The 17,822-nt window shown below is 37.2% G+C and overlaps 1 protein-coding gene across 1 annotated transcript; it reads right to left on the bottom strand.

The window, feature by feature from the left end:
• Window positions 1-435: 435 nt before the first annotated feature.
• Window positions 436-17,294, bottom strand: LOC114663889 (CD59 glycoprotein-like). The gene is made up of 3 exons (XM_028817817.2): window positions 17,197-17,294; window positions 10,411-10,527; window positions 436-1,074 (listed from the first exon to the last, which is right to left on the bottom strand). The coding sequence occupies exons 1-3, from the start codon at window positions 17,258-17,260 to the stop codon at window positions 884-886; spliced, it is 372 nt and encodes a 123-aa protein (XP_028673650.1). The 5' UTR covers window positions 17,261-17,294; the 3' UTR covers window positions 436-883.
• Between the last annotated feature and the right edge of the window lie 528 nt (window positions 17,295-17,822).

The raw sequence follows: 17,822 nt of genomic DNA, 5'->3' as shown, positions 1-17,822 counted from the left end.
AGGACATTTAAAGACCATGGACATAAATAACAAATTATAAACTAACCTAACAAATTACATAAATACATGAAAAACAATATAACAAAGAAATAAAATAAATGATACATCTAAGCCACGGAATAAACCCTGACTGAAACCTAACATAAGTAGCTACTTAAGATTTTTAATCTCATCTTGCTACAGATACACAGTTTAAGAAAGATGTACAATCCTGTGTGGAGCTGTGTGCCGTGGCTCCAGACTCAAGTGATGAACTTTGCTTGCAGTGGAATCCACTCTTTGGCTTTACTACATGGTCCAATATGAAATTATTAAAATTATAATATTTATAATAAATGAAGGAACTCTAAAGACAAATCATAAAAACACTTTTATTCAAAATAAAAGCAACATTATCTTTACAGTCTCATTTTTACTTATTTACATCTACATTTCTTTCGCGTATTCAAATAATTATTAGATAATAAAAGACCAAAGTTTGCTCTGTAACATTGAATAAATCATTTAGTCTTTTCTTTTTGTAATCAATGTTTTCTTAATTTTAAGTAGATTGCAATCCAAATTTGTGAAATGCCATACAAAAGTAATACATTACCAAATACCATTGTCTGAGTGTGAAGATATCAACAAACAAGACTGTGAAAAACAAGGAGTACCAAGGTGAAGAAAAAAATAAGAGCCTTCTAGCTTTGTGTTCACCAATGCCACCTCTCAACAGACGTCAGCTTTACAAGTCCTAGTCGAGGTTAACTCTAAGTAGATAGTTTGTAAAATCTGGCATACCACTGCCTGATGGCAAGATTATCTTGGGATTGCAAAACATTTACGTGACATGATGCATTAAGTGCCACTTAAAATGTGTTGGTGACAATGATTCTTTTTTCTACACAATGCAAGTAAGGAGAATAAAAATGACACTGACTCCTAGGAGCAAGAAATTCATCTTGAAGACACAAGTGTTGTTACACAGGTCAGTACTGCAACATCTTGTTGTTGTATATTCAATATTAGCATTTGCTAAAACTGAACAAGCAAAACTGGAAGAGCACATCTTCATATAGAGAGAAACTCCACCTAGAATAAAAAAAATACCAAGAGACTGCATTAAAACACTGCAACATTTACATCAAATGAAAAAACATTCTCATCATCCCATGTGCTGCCAATACAGTCTTTCCCATTCAATCATTTTTACAACTCTGTCCACTTATCTGATTTACATCTTGCATAGCACAAGGATAAGTAGTTGTATTTTGCAGGCTATACATATTTTTGTGTGATATAATATTTCAAGCTATCTGCATTACAAGATAACTATAACCATATGAGAATAAGATATGGAAAAGCATGTTAATTATTTTAAAAATGATAATATGCTTCCTCTGGAGAAATTTATGGCTGCCACCATTTTGAATCCTCCTGAGGACATACAGTCTGCCAATGTAAAAGTCACAGAAAAGGGACAAAGGTTCAGAAATCAAGGTGTAGTCAGAAAGAAAGCAAAGATTGAAACTGGAAGAAGCAAATTAACTGACATCAAAGCCAGATTGCAATGAAAAAAATATAGCTTTATAGTTCTTTAACCAGAGAATCAGAAAGTAAAGCTAACAAAATCTTTAGCATATCTGCAGTCTTGTATACTGATGACTCTTTAATCCTGTCATGTAGATGACGTCAAACACCGTTACCAAGACGATAACACAACAAATGGTGGTGCCCATTAAAAAATAAACATGGCGTTAGAGATGGTACAAAATAATTTTAAATAATTGAAATAAAAGGAATTGTCCACTATATGAAACCTTAGTTGGATGCAAAAATAATAGCAGAGAGACAATACTTCCATAATAAAGTTGATTACAATTCACAACAAGTAGTGCTAACTTCGGTGGCACAGTGGAAGCACTGCTGCCTCGCAGTAAGGAGACCCAGGGTCACTTCCCGGGTCCTCCCTGCGTGGAGTTTGCATGTTTTCCTCGTGTCTGCATGGGTTTTCTCCGGGTGCTCTGGTTTCCTCCCACAATCCAAAGACGTGCAGTTTAGGTGTATTGGCAATCCTAAATTGTCCATAGTGTGTGTGTGCCCTGCGGTAGGCTTGCACCCTGTGTTGGCTGGGATTGGCTCCAGCAGACCCCCATGACCCTGTAGTTAGGATATAGCGGGTTGGTTAATGGATGTATGGATGGATAGTGCTAACTTTCTGTCAAGAGTTCTTTCCTCAGCTTGAAATGCACCAGACAGAAAACTTTCTATACCTCATTCTGTTAGGGATAAGAATTGTTTTTGGAATATTGCACAGCTTTAGTGGGTCCTCTGGGAATTAGCTGAACCAAAGAATTGATTATGGGATATTTTTGGTCAAAACCCCATGCATTGTGGCATTTCTGAGTTTAAGCTTGTGAAGTATATAACAAATCTAAGTGTACCCCTGGAACTTTTACAAACTATCAAACCAGCTGTCAGACCATAGGATAACATCTCCATGAATTTTATTACAGATCTTCAACAATCGGGGGATACTATGTTAGTGAGTGTTAAGACCGGTTATCTAAACGTGGCCGCTTCATACCTTTAAAAAGAGGTTCTCTCGTTCAAAGGACTAGTGGATATTGTTATTCTTGACATAAATAAATTACATGGTTTCCATTAAAAAATTATTTCTGACAGAGGTTTACAATTTTCAACTTGTTTGTTTTTTTGTAATTGGAGTGCTATTGATTTTTACTTCCAGTTACTATCCTGAAAGCCAAAGACAAACAGAACAGGTTAACAGAGATTTAGAAAAATACCTGAGACATGCAATTGACTCTTGTCAGTCTCATTTGGCTTTTATCAGAGTATGTTCATAATATTCTGTTTAATTCATTAAAATCTCTGACTTCAAACCAAAATATGCTAACATTTCAGTACTATGTCTTCACAGATATCTGTCTAGGTTACAGATCTAACAATCATTCTTGGAATTCTTATGAAGACTTACATGATCAGACAAATTATTTACACCATCTGTGAAAGCTTGATGTGTGCATGTGAAGTCAACGTCTTTGCAGGAGGGTTATGATTGTTAAGGTTTTGGTCACTGTAGTATTAAAATATATTGTCATTTTGTTAATGAATTTGCCACTATTTTATTTTCTGTTTCTTATCATGGGTTACCACCATTTTGTGATGTTTGCTGTTGGCAATGGCTCCTTGGTTACTATCACTGAACTCTCACACGTGCCTTGTGTTACATCATCACATCAACCACATATAAGATGGGCAATGCCCTTGACTTCTCATCCGTTTTTTTAAATTGGAAAAAAAAATTTCTTGTGTGTCAAGTGACTGAAATCTTTCGCCATAGGATGAATCACAGAGAACTGCTTTGTATTTACTGGCATCTAGCATATTTTCTAAGGGAGTCAGTGGACTAAAAATTTGATAACAAAATGAACCCAATACCTGTTCTGCCATTGGAATAAAAGAGCAGACAGGTTAAAGGGCTAACTGGAAAGAGAAGTCAAGAGGCAGGCAAGGATTGAAACCAAGAAGACGAAACATCTGGTGACAAAACCAAAGGATAAGGCAAACACGTAATATGAAAAAGAAAAAAAACAGGTTTTAAACCAGAAAACACACACATGAAAGATTTTAGTGTAAAGGTTGCTTTATAATAATAATTCATTACATTTATATAACGCTTTTCTCAGTACTCAAAGCGCTATCCACACAGGGAGGAACCTGGGAAGCGATCCCACAATCTTCCACAGTCTCGTTACTGCAAAGCAGCAGCACTACCACTGCGCCACCTGTGAGGATATTTAGATTATACTTATTATATATTAATTAAATATTATAGATATTTAGATAGATACTTTAGATATTCACAATGTCAAATAGTGATGGCTTTTACCCTGAAGCTATTTATATTATTGTGGAACTGATGTGAGGGTGCAACCCTCGCAACCGCCTTGCAACCAGGTTCCAAAATGGTGTTGTCCAAGTAAAAACAATATGATGTTGCGAAACTTAAAACAATTAATTGAAATTCTTAAGCCAAAATATTCCTGACAACAAATAATGCTATTACATGATTAGATAGATAGATAGATAGATAGATAGATAGATAGATAGATAGATAGATAGATAGATAGATAGATAGATAGATAGATAGATAGATAGATAGATAGATAGATAGATAGATAGATAGATAGATACTTTATTAATCCCAACCTTGTTTAAGGAAAATGTGTCCTTCCCAGGAGAATTAAAGATTAACTAGCCGACTCGCGGCGTAGCATACGCCACATAATTATGTATTGATGGGTGAACACTTCCTGAAAGACACAGTTGTCCAAATGGGGTGGGTTTGAGGATATGACAGTAGGTGAATGAAATGATGGAACTCCGGAGAGGGCAACATACAATTGTCTGTGACTGACAATTGGAGGACCGCTGTCGCATGCTCATTCAGCGATTTAAATCCACGACAAACATGATTCTTCTTAGATGGTCCTGCCACATCCACCCTCGCTCTCGAAGCATACACATTGCCTGGTCATATGCCCACTCGCAAGAGCAACTCACAGAGACCCGCCCACCAACTCTAAGACCATGGGATACCCCTCGCAAACTGTTTTACATGCTGCATACAGCGATTCACATCCACGACAATGGTCTTAGAATACCCCTTGCAAACTGTTTTACACGCTGCATACAGCGATTCATACCCGTGATAAACATGCTTCTTCTTAGATGGTCCTGCCGTGTCCACCCTCGCGCTCAAAGCATACACACTACCTGGTTATGTGCCCGCTCGCAAGAGCAACTCACAGAGACCCACCCACCAACTCTAAGACCATGGTCAGCTTTGCAACCATACTCCCCCCAGAACCAAAAGACTTTGGTTACCTGGTTGGCTGCCTGGCGGGTCATGGGAATAACGCCACCAGATCGCCAGTCAGCATTGTTTATGGTTGGAACTACGACGGTATGTGATCATTTTCAAACCTCCGACTTTCATTCTTGATTAATGAAAACATTCTTGGGAAATGCTTTTGCTCTCGCGCAACTTGTTGGTGGACAGGGCTCTGTCATGCGTGTGCCATGGAGACAAAAGCAACTTATGTGGTTGATGGTGAATAGTTGCGTCCGGGCACATGAGCAGGCAGTGTGAATGCCTTGAGAGCGAGGGTGGACGCGGGCCGGGGAATAAGGAGTATGGTATGAAATTGTGTGGACAAATGTTTTCCGTGTTCCTGCAGGACCATCTAAGAAGAAGCATGTTTGTTGCGGATGCGAATCGCTGTATGCCAGCATGTAAAACAGTTTGCGATGGTGGATGCAGTCATGCGTCGTAACCGAAAAGAATAATGAAAAGTCAACGTGGCTCAGAGGTGCATGTGGACTCTAGCAGAGGTGAACACGAATGACGCTGTGTTTTGTGAGTTGTTGCATCCGAGTTGGTGGGCGTGGCTCTGTGAGTTGTCGTCGTATCCCACGGTCTTAGAGTTGGTGGGTGTGGCTCTGTCTTGTGTGCTCCATGGGTGTCTGCGTGCTCCATGGGTGTCTTGCTTGCGCTGGCGGCTGCTTAGTGAATTATATATATAGATGAGATTCGTGACATGACCCACCTCCTAGGTTTTCTGGGATGCTTACTATGGGAACAACAAAGTAAAGCAGGGGCATGGAGATCACAAAAGGAACCCACAATCTCTACTCTGGCCCATACCCACGCCAATGCACAAGGTATTCTTCTCTGGGACCTGAGATGTGAGTCCAAAATATGCAGAACTTCGTATTTAGTTACCCCATTAACCTGAACTGGGACCAGGACTGCTGGGGACATCTAGAAAGTCTAGAACTTGAGAACTCAAGAAGCACAAAGCCAACTAACTAATAATCTTTCTCCTAAGTTATAACCAAAGGCTGCAAAGATTGTTTCTAATCAAAAAAATAAAAGCCTCCCCTTTGAAGGAGTGAACTCCAGATGTGTCTATCCAGCTACCACAGGTGACAAAGGTGAAATTGTCTCTAAGGGCCTGGAGAGTTATCAAGATCATAGGTAACTAGGGATATCATGTTACCAGAATTTTTGTATTCAATACCAATATCAGTGGTCTTAATTGATATTCTAATTTTCCGAGATACTGAATTTGGGACTTTCATTAGTTGTCAGTTATAATCATCAACATTAGAAGAAATAAACATCTGAAATACATCAGTCTGTGTGTAATGAATGAATCTAATATACAAGTTTCACTTTTTGAATGGAATTACTGAAATAAATCAACTTTGTCATGATATTCTAATTTTATGACCAGCACTTGTATACCAATATGGTGCTATTACAACATATTAACTAATTAGTGTTATCATATTGTATTTCTATTCTATATATATAAAATCCTAAAAGTGCAGGAATTTTGTGCAACAATTTTATGTCACTTTTTTGTCACGCTTTAAATTGGGCTTGTTTTAAAACCTACATATATATGTTTGGTATCATTCTTTTCAGAATTTATTGAACTTTAATTGGATATTGTTAGATTTTCAGATTCTTATTTCTTGTTTAAATTATAAACTAAAATATCAAGAAAGTTGAGGTTTTTATTTGTGATCTAGTAAACTTTTGTTCACAGGAACAAACTATTCAAAAAAATTATCTATTCATAACATCAATGTTTGTAGTTAGGTGATTTAGTTAGCCGAAGGTCGAGTTACGATGACCCATTGCATACCACTTTAGTTTTCACATGAATTTTCCTGTTATTTAATTGAGTCATTTTTTAAAAAAAGTTATTTTATCTATAAGAATGTCAGTTAAAACGAATGGATCATTTATTTAGTCTCTTATAAATATTCATCGAGCATAGTAACCTCAGTTTAACAGGAATACCCCAATTAGTAAGAGCAAATATTTTATTCTCATTTCATGATTTTTACTCTGTTAAACAATAATTAATTTTTCTTTTACATATTTATAGAATTTCGTGATTTTAACACCAATAAATAATATTTTTTTCTTTTGTACATTTACAGATTTTACTAATATTCTGGCCGCAATTGGGGGTTGGGCGCGAAAGGCGCCGGGGGCTTAGCCCCCTAGTATTAATATATTTTCTAATCAGTTTTATTATTTTAATGTCTTTTTGTCTTATATTTCTTGTCTTGCATACATTAAAAATATACACATATTAAATGTTTGTAAAACATCTGATGTTTCATTTACACAACTTGATGAACATTCCTATATTTCAGAGATTCTCAAAGTTTCTACACCGCGCCAGATGGAGACAAGATGTGGCAGACAGGACAGACTGGAGCAGCAGTTGTGGGGTAGGTGGGGAAGGCTACTTTTCTTCTTAATATTATTAACTAATGTTAAATCATTAGACAACAAAATGGATGTAATCCACTGCAGGATAAATGACCACCTGTACATGAAGGACTGCTCAGTATACTACTTTACTGCAATATGGCCCAATCCATACACTGCCACAATTATTAAAGGATTCAGTGTTTACTGTACATTGTAATTGTATGACTTTTGGGGTTACTTTACGTTGCTGCCCAATCTACTTTGCACAAGTGATGTCACTACTCCACCCCGATTTGTACTCCACATGCATTTAAAAAAAAAAAAAAACTCATAGTATTTTCATTTGAGAGGTACCTTAGCTGACTATAACAAGAATATTGTGAAAATACTTCATTTGTCTTCATAGATTCATCGTACGTTGTGTCTTCACTACTGGATTAAGCATGCTAAGGTCTTGTCTCTATATTGCAGATCTAGTAGAGACAGGGACAGGCACAGCTCCATCCTGGGTATATAACACTAATTTCTCTTATCACAGGCTCTCTGGGTGTGTCCGTACACTTGGGTACACATGTATTATCGGACAGGACTTCAAAGCTCAAACAGAGGATTTCCAGTACAGAGTATCACAAAGCGATCTTCGAGTCACGGTGGTTGTGCATTGTGTCAGTATAAGGAAAAGGGGCATACACAATTAGCCATGTGCTGGTGCAGTAACCACAAATAAAAAAATTACCTTTTGATAACTGGGATTTGTGAGCCTATTTATGTTAACATATATACATTTTGTAACTAAAGAAAGCAAAAACAAATCTTTCTAGGCAGCTGTAACAAACACAGCAAGGGCTGAAATTGGAGTTCAGTCATTGGGACAGGTACACTGTGCACAGATAGGAAAACAGGTGCTATATTGGTGTCTTGCAGAGTCTAATCCATATGTAAATAGCTAAGCTGGTAGTTACCTATACCTGCTATTGGTCACAAATATCTTACTGTATACACTAAACGTGTGAGTATTTGAGGTTTCTCAAGAGGCCTCTAGCCAGAAACCAGCAACACAGATGTGAAGTCGACTTTGTGCCAAGAACAATGCCTTCTACTGAAAAGAACTTCAATTGACAATGACTCCCACGGAAGAACTGAATGATGATTGTACTATTCCAATGGCTTCTGGTTGGCTGGTTGCCTGTACGGGCTTCTCTCAGTTGCTTAAAACTGATTTCTTGCTTCTCCTTACCCCTCTCCCAGACATTCTCTCCTCCTGGGGAAACTGTCATCTCTGAATTGTCATGGAGGAGCACGTTTAAACTTTTGAAAAGAGACAAATGTTTGTTTGCAGTGTTTTGAATAAAGTTCCTTTCTTTTCTACAACCTCCTGTGTCTCTGTGCAAATCTGTGACCCAAGCGTGACAAGTGGTACCATTTTCATAAAGATTATATGGCAATGTATATTATCTGCGAAAGCTGCATTTTAAAGCAATTTGAATATGTATTTTTTTGTGCACCATATTTCTCTTGTCTTAATATTTCCACCATGGATGCGAAAGAGATATATGTACAGGATTAAACTATGTGCTGCATTTCTACAAAGAACGCATTCCAGTGGAGTATGATAGATAGATAGATAGATAGATAGATAGATAGATAGATAGATAGATAGATAGATAGATAGATAGATAGATAGATAGATAGATAGATAGATAGATAGATAGATAGATAGATAGATAGATAGATAGATAGATAGATAGATACTTTATTAATCCCATATGCACCCACTACTGGACACAGGCGCCTAGTAAAAAGAATCCTAAAAGGAACCCAACCTATCCAGAGCCATAAATCACATGAGACTCTGTGAAATAATACTAATAATAATAATAATAACAAAAGATTTATTATGGTTTACAAAGCATTTCTATTTTTTTGATGGAAGAAAAAAGTGCAAAGCCTCTGCTTAATTACATTGGAAGCAAAAAAGACGTGCCAGCTGTGTCTGATCTCTCTGTGGAGATGCTTTGTATTTTCTTCTTCCATCAAAAAGATGAAAAGGAATTTTAAATAGTAATACATCTTTTGTTATTATTATTATTTCACAACGTTCAAGGTTTTTTTTTGCCCCAACACAGTGTCACTCCCCATTCCCTTATATGAGACAGGCACTCGGCTACCCAGAACTCCCTTTTCAGGTTGTGCTACCCGCTTCATGGCAGAGCCAATCAGTGCACCAAAGATTAGAACTCTATCAGCGTAATGATATATTGTACATGCAGCATATGTTTTTCTTACTTATTGTTAGTTTGTGACTATTTGTTGTATTTTGTTTGTGATTATTGTTCGTCTGCATTGTGTACAGTTTGAGGCATGGTGGTGCAGTGGTTAGCACTGGCCTCTCACAGCTCAGGTCGCATTTTTGGCCACAATAATTAGTCCAGTATAGATGGCAGACACATCCCTAGACCTCAGGAACAATTTAAAGACTATTGCACCATTATAATTCACTCAAAACTACTTTATTTCCTCTTTCCCCAATAACTTGAATGCATTTTGCCGAGTTTGGCAAAGTTCCCAAACATTTTAGTAATTTCACCAAACTAACAGTAAAGCAATTTCAGTGTGAATCACTCATCACCAGTGCTAATCCACATACAACACATCAGTACTCACCAGGACCATAACAGTCTTACCTTGAAATTTCTATGTTAAATATTTGAAAAAGGGGATATGTACTTTTTGCATTTGATTTCATCATTGATTTTACAGTATATGGGAAATTTCCTTTAAAAATGTGTATATATTGGATCTCTGTCATTTGCTATTACCTGGGACAACACTGCTATGTGCAAGACACATTGACACATAAATCCATGTGTTCCTTATTTTTCTTTAATTCATTTATGTATTAATTTGCTATGTTTTGTTAATTTAATTGTATATTTAGTAAGTATGTATCTGTTTTATGATTTCTCTAGGGCTTCAGTATATTGCCATGAACTTTTTGATATTTTATGATTTTGCAATGCTATTCTTTCTAAATGTTCACCTTCCTTCTTACTTCATGTACATGAATGACATCACAAATGCTCTAATAAAATTTTCTTCTGACTTACCATCTGTGGAAACTGAAGCTAGACAAGTACCTTGCTCCGCTGAGCAATTCTGTATATTCTTATAGCATTCAGCAGCAAACAGAGCATCGCTACAAACATAGCACAGTAGAGCATCCACTGGAGAAAAAAAAAGAAAATCTGGTTTTAGTAAAGAACGAAGGAGACTAAATGACAAATGAAAATAATTTTAAAACTAATACTGTCCTAGTCTTTCTAGTTATGCTACCTCCACTCTCTGCTATCTCAATTTCACTGACACCCACACCACCCTCTTAAATATTACACCAGAGCTTCAAAATGGTGCCAACACTTGGTAAAATACAGAACTTGTTTAGATTCTCATTCTCCATGGTTTAATAAACACCGAAGTTGATATATTTCTGTTTTGGATACATTTATTTAAAGCAGGGTTCTCAATCCCTGGTCCTCGAGGGCCGCAGTGGCTGCAGGTTTTCATTCTAACCCTTTTCTGTCAGGATTCTTTGGTGGTGAATTAAGGAACTTTGTCAATTTTGATATCCTTTACGATTCTGCTTAGTATGTGGATAGTTTTAAATTTTAGGAACACATTATTTGTTAGCATGACCACTTTTTGAACCCATGATCTCTGATCTCTACATGAAGATCTGGAAGCTCATTAGCCATAGGCCTCAATGCCATAAGAGCTTGAAACGTTGCTTAATGTTAAGGTTGGGAAGGACTGCTGCCCTTAACCATTACTTTTATTTAGTTTTATTCTAACCATCTCTGAAATAAAATGATGGCCGGGAAAATAAAATAGGGAGTCTAACTAAAGTTCTCTGCCCTGAGTACCTCTGCTGATGAGCTTGAGTGATAACAATGTTCTGTAACATTTTCTTTTTGTTTTTGCACATACTTTAAATGTGTCTGGATAATGGTAAAATGTCATGAAGCCCTGCTAGCAAAGTAAGAACCTGTTGCTAAGGAAGCTAGGGTGTCTTGTTTTATGTGCAAGTAGAGAAAGGAGATAGAACAAAAGAATTTAAGTGATTTGACAAACAAAAGGAGTCCATTCAGTCCATCAAGCACATTTGTTTAGCTAATAGCTTAGCTGTCCCAATATCTTATCCAGATTCTTCTTAAAGGTTGTCAAGGTTTCTGCTTCAACTGCAAGTCTTGGTAGTTTGTTCCAGCATCCCACAACTCTTTACATAAAGAAATGCTTCCTGGCGTCAGTTTTAAATGTACTTCCCCTTAATTTCCACTGATGTCCTCGAGTACGTGATTCACCCTTCAGATGAAAGAATGTTGCTGGATCTACTTTACCAACTCCTTTGAGGACTGTAAACACATGGGTTAGGTACCTACGCAGTCTCCTCTGCTCGAGACTAAACAGTCTCTTTGAATATGTCTGAGTAGGACACGTCATTAAGTCCTGGGATGCACCTGGTTGGTCTCCTCTGCACAGCTTAAAGTGCTGCTTTGTCTTTCTTGTACTGTGGTGACCAGAACTGCACAGAATACTCCAAATGAGGTCTTACTAGGGCATTATACAGTTTGAGCATAACATCCCTAGATTTAAATTCAGCATTTTTCATGATATAAACTAATATTTTATTTGCCTTTTTTTTGCTTCTGTGCATTGCTTAGCTGAGGAAAATGTTGTGTCAGCATTTTAAATCCTCTTCTAAGGTTACTTCCTGCATGACAGTGTCTCCAATCTTGCATTTATAACTGACTAGCAGTTAATCTATAACTGGTGAATTTCCCAAATGAAAGAAACAGAACATAGAATCAGAACATTTTTCTGATTGACATTTTATTGTAATAGGTAATATAAGTGGTCATTTTAGAGGCTTTGGATACAGTATATTTTTGTGTTGTCCTGGGGTTCCGAAAATGAACAAATTGTGAGGATTGCCCACTGTAGAACATGTAATGTAGAGCTATCCATGTGAAAAGCATGGATTTTCCAAATTGATGTCTTTAATTTGGAGTGATTGCCCATCAGCCTTAGTAATTCACATAGCAAAATCCAAACGAATAGGAAATTCTAGCCTTTTGAAATTAAAGGGTAAATCATTCGGAATCAGCGGAATTCTTTGTATGAAAACATGTTGACGTCTTGCGCAAGGTTTGAGATGGCCTTGAAATAGACTTTTTTGAACAGGAAATTGTAGACGTTTGAAATCAAAGGGTAAATCATTCGGAATCAGCAGAATTCTTGGTATGAAAACATCTTGACATCTTGCGCAATGAAAATGGCCTTGAAATAGACTTTTTTGTGGCATCGGAAGTGGAAGTGTTATTACGTACGGAATAAGCACCAGAGTGAGATGAATGTATGTTATTGACAACACGTCGGAAAGTGAACAAATTGCGCCAGTCAGTCAGAAAGACCAAGACTGAAATCTTACTGTGAGTCGGAAAGCGAGCAAATAGCACCACAAATACGCAAAGCCAGTCACGCGCACTGGGTCATTCACGTTTTACATCCATACTGCAGTTCCCCTTCACGCAATGAAAGCAGTCGGCTTTCTCATACTTGGACACTTCTGCAATGTCTTGGCAATTTAAAGAAACATTGATAAAGAGGGATGCACAAAGACACGTGTCGTTAGATGGTGCCGCCGTTAACGTCGGAATTCTTGGTATGAAAACATCTTGACGTCTTGCTCAATGTTTGAGACGGCTGTGAAATAGACTTTTTTGTGGCATCGGAAGTGGACTTTCTAATGCTATGTATTTTTTTTTGGTGGCATGGGTATATTAGCGAAAAGCAGGACAATTATAATGTGTCACATTGTTTTACGTACGGAATAAGCACCAGAGTGAGATGCATGTACGTTATTTACAATACGTCGGAAAGCGAACAAATAGCACCAGTCAGTCACAAAGACCAAGACTGAAATCTTACTTTGAGTTAGAAAACGAGCAAATAGCACCACCAATACGGAAAGCCAGTCATGCACACTGGGTCGTTCACGTTTTACATCCATATGGCAGTTCCCCTTCACGCGATGAACGCAGTCGGCTTTCTCATACTTGGACACTTCCGCAATGTCTTGGCAATTTAAAGAAACATTGGTAAAGAGGGATGCACAGAGACCAAGTGTGCCGCTAGATGGCGGCGCCGTTAATGTCTGTTGTAACGTGCGGCCATCTTGTCGATGATAAGTACAGGGACTTTTTGTGAACGTTGTGTCGGTCAAAAGGTGTCCTGTGCTTGACCAAGGACATTTTTCCCAACCAAACATAACCCATGGCCTCCTCCTGGTCATAAAGCAGCCCCATGCCCAGTTTGGTGGCGATCGGATGCCCAGTGCAGATTTGTATGGCGGACAAACAAACATACATAGACTCTGCTTTATATATATAATAACTGGTAACTGATTATCCTCTTTCCTCATGTAGCATTGTGCAAATTTCTACATTAAACTGCATTTTCCAGTTGTTTGCCCAGTTCGAAGGTTGTCCAGGTCTTTTTGAATTCTTTTTGCTGCCTCCTCAGTAGCTGTCATTCCTCCAACTTTAGTTTCATCTGTGAATTTCACAAGTTTACTAACTATATCAGAATCAATGTCAATAAATCAGAAAGAGTAATGGTCCATGGACAGACCCACTGATGACCTTGCTCCATGTGGAGCATTCTACTCTTATCTGTACCTTTTGTCTCCTGCTGGTTAACCAACTAGAGGTCCAGTTTTGTAGGTTACCTCTGATGCCTACAGTTCTAGTTTCAGAATTAATCTTTTTGGTGTGAGAATGCTTAAAATGCTTTTTGAAAGTCTAGGTAAATTATGTCATATGTTTTCTTTTTGTCAACTATTCTGGTTGCTTCTTCAAAAAAATCCCAAAGATTGGTTTGGCAGGATCTTCCTCTCATAAACCCATGCTGGCTACTATTTAGAATATTATTTTCATTTAGGTCATTTTCTAATTTATTTCTTATTACAGTTTCCATAATTTTGCAAGGCACAGAAGTAAGACTTATTGGTTTCTAATTACTAGGGTCCATTTTGTCTCCCTTCTTGAAGATTGGAGTCACATTTCCATCTTTCCAGTTCTCTGGTACTTCTCCTTTCTGAGTTGACTGCTTAAATATTCCCAATAAAGGTGTATAGATTATGTCTTTCGTTGATTTCAATACAATTGGTAAGACCCCTTGAAGCACATCTGACTCTGTAAAATTTATAAACTCAGAGTTTGTTTTTGTTTCTGTATGAGGTATTCCACTTTTTTCTTCTTTTACAAATACTTGGGTGAAATATTTGTTCAGTTCATTTATTATTACGTTTTCATTTTCAACATTTTCTATATTTATGTCCCTTGGGCTTCTTAAATTACTCTTTTATCATCTTTTTGACACTCACCGATGGCCATATATTAGGTTCTTGGACTCTAAAAGTTGTGAGACGTGACTGAAGTGTTTTGTGCAGTGTCTACACACACCCCTTCCCCAGGTGTACCTGTTGCTGCTGCTGCTTGCAGATTTCATTTTATGTCAGCTTCTCCAGGTAGCGCTGAGTTGTCATTCTTGCTTAACAGTGCTAGGATCTGCATGAGTTTTACATGTTTTCTCCATGTATTTATGGAGTGATTGATATGAGTGAATGTCATTGGGTTTGTAAGTGACTAAGTGAAAAAATAGTAATACTTTAAAAATACCTTTTGCTTATTTTAAATCTATATTTTAAGTTGAGGTGCGAGCTAAAAACCTCAAGTGAAATTTGCTATGTGACTTCCCAAGTGCAGTAGGGCAGGACATGGACTGAAGTTTGATGACATGCTGGTGGAAAGGTTACTCAGCAGTGATCCTGCTGGGTTGCCAAAGAAATTTCTCGTGTAAATAGTGTGCACTGTCAGCTTTATTGCTGCCTTAGTGCCAAAGAATTCAACCATTTTCTGCTAGCAAAAAGAGCGGCATGGTCCAGCAAGAATTTTTTTTGGTTCGGTTTTATTTTCATGGTATTCAGCAAGGACTTTATTGACACCTAAACCGTCCAGAGAACAATATGTACAGGATGTATACTGCAGGTGTAAATTCTTATTACTACTGATGCTTTCATATATTAGAGATGAATGACAAATACAGAAGAAGAAAGAAGAAAAAAGCAAACAACTAGGAAGAAGGGAGAAAAAGCAAGACCAACGAGGTAAAGAGAGACATGAGTGAGACTAGTACCTGTAAATAAGATTATAAGTGTCCTTTCTTGTTCTTTTAAGCCATAAATAATACAAGTCCTGAAGAATTGTGATAGTTGTAAAAGAACAATAACCTTACCCAGAGAAATTAGTCTTATCTGCCATATCTTGCTGTTGTATGCTTCATTTTGATTAAGTTTTCTTTTTAATTGTGACAACCACCAACACATTATTATTAAAAGGAAGCGCTGCATAATAGAGCTGATCTTCCTGTGAAAATTCCCAGTAGGAGTAATGTCTTATAATACAGTGAAAGAAACTCCTCTGATAAGTTGATTAAATATTCACAAATGCAAACGACTGCTCAATTTTAAGTCCAAGACAGCAATTAGTTGTGTAGAATTTGCTCAGCATTGCTTTTCTCTTCATACTTTGGTTTCCTAATATGTCCCTAAAAAGTATATGTTAGTGAGAATGCTACAGATGACAGGAGATCCTGTCGCTTTTTTATCTTATAAGGAATAATTATTATCTTTACTGAATCAGCACACAATTTAGGCATTGTCTTTGACTCCGGTCTACCCTTTAACCACACATATCATCATGATGCCCAAAACCTGCTTTTTCCATAAAAAAAGAGAAGGAAAATGACATTATTTTTACTTACACACGATAGTGAAAGCAATGCATGTATTTATTTCTGTAACTAATGCAAGACATTTTGTGTCCTTCAACAAAGAAAAAATGCTGGGCTCTGTTTATTTAATAGAACTTATCAGTTCCTACATACTGGTCTTTTAAAGGTTCCAAGAATAACTGAAACTCTAGCGGGAGGTCGGGCCTTTAGAAACAGAGCGTCAAAGCTTCAAAACAATCTACCTGCTTGTGTGAAGGACACGCCATCGCTGAAGACTTACCTGTGACTTTACCTGCTGATTAAACTGTTAATACCATGATATAAAAGTATTCATTTTAGCAACAAAGAAGATGGTTAATGGGGTTCTTGCTGTGACATGTCCAGTTTAAAACTGATTTATTTCCAGTGAATCACAACGTATTAAACACAGGCAAAGACAGAAACAAAAGGTTGTTTAGGCTTTGTGATCACCAAAAGTTTTAACTCACAACATCAAAAACACAAGAATGTACTACCAAAGACCATCCATTCTGCTCAAGCCGTGTTTAATGTTGTATTCTTGTTCTGTCTTGTATATTGCCTTCTGTATCTCATATATTATGTATTTTGTGTTGAAAATACCTTTTCAATTATGTCCTATTTAAAGTTGCTTAATGTTCCTGAAAGCTACACCTAGTAAGATCTCCTATATCTATATTGCACATAGCAAATGTTACTGATCCTTTAAAATAATCCATCGATATTCCAAAAAATAACAATTTTTTATGTAACGCAAACAATCTTTAGTTCAAATGAAAAAAAAAAAGCCTAAACATTGTATCACAACAACGACGGAGTATTGTTATACTTTTTTTTCTCCTTTTTCTAAAGGGTTACGCATTTAAGCGCTACCATGTTAAAGACCAATATTTCTGCCTTGGAGTTTGCGGCACTTCGATCGAAGAGTAGGGTAGGAATGAGGGCTGCGATTCTACTATTTAGAATTACTAAAGTATGCATACATATTATTTTTATATAAATATATAAAACAATTTCCAGTTTACCTGAATATGTAGCAAAGGAGATGATAAGAACTGCTGTAACTGTAGCCTTCATTTTCTTACTCATAAAGCACGTTTCACTTCAGTTCCTAAATAAGAGAACCAAATACAAACTCCTTTAACAAATGTCTGAGGGGATTTTGTGGGAGGACCAAACAAATGCAAAATTTACATCATGAAAAGTGTCGTATTACAGTTTATGATAACATTATATGCAGTAGTAGTGAATGATTACTAAATTGCAAAAAAATACAAAGCATATTAATAATGCAGGGATGTACTCATGTCCTGTAAAATATACTTTTTTATATTAAGCTTTTATAAGTCTTTCATAAAGTAAACATAACTGTTTGCAGATCAAGAGGAGCCTGCTTTTAATCAGTTTCTTGTAACCTGTGTGATGTGTGGACCCTGCTTCCTTACCTTGCTGGGAGCCCAGCATAATGGGTCATCAGAAAGAAGGGATTGACACTTGCACACCCGGCCAGGAGGTGGGCATGGAGGGGCACTGCTGCAGCTGGTACACCAGGACATTCATGCCAGAAACAATAAGTGGAGATCACTTACCTGACTGGGAGGCCAGCAAAGTTGAAGGAAGCCATGGGTAGAAAAGCATCCAGACTGGGATG

The sequence above is a fragment of the Erpetoichthys calabaricus genome, chromosome 13 (assembly GCF_900747795.2).
Source record: "Erpetoichthys calabaricus chromosome 13, fErpCal1.3, whole genome shotgun sequence".
NCBI classification, from domain to species: Eukaryota; Metazoa; Chordata; class Cladistia; order Polypteriformes; family Polypteridae; genus Erpetoichthys; species Erpetoichthys calabaricus.
The sequence above is the reverse complement of the archived record's forward strand: the minus strand, read 5'-3'. Positions and strand labels throughout refer to the sequence as shown.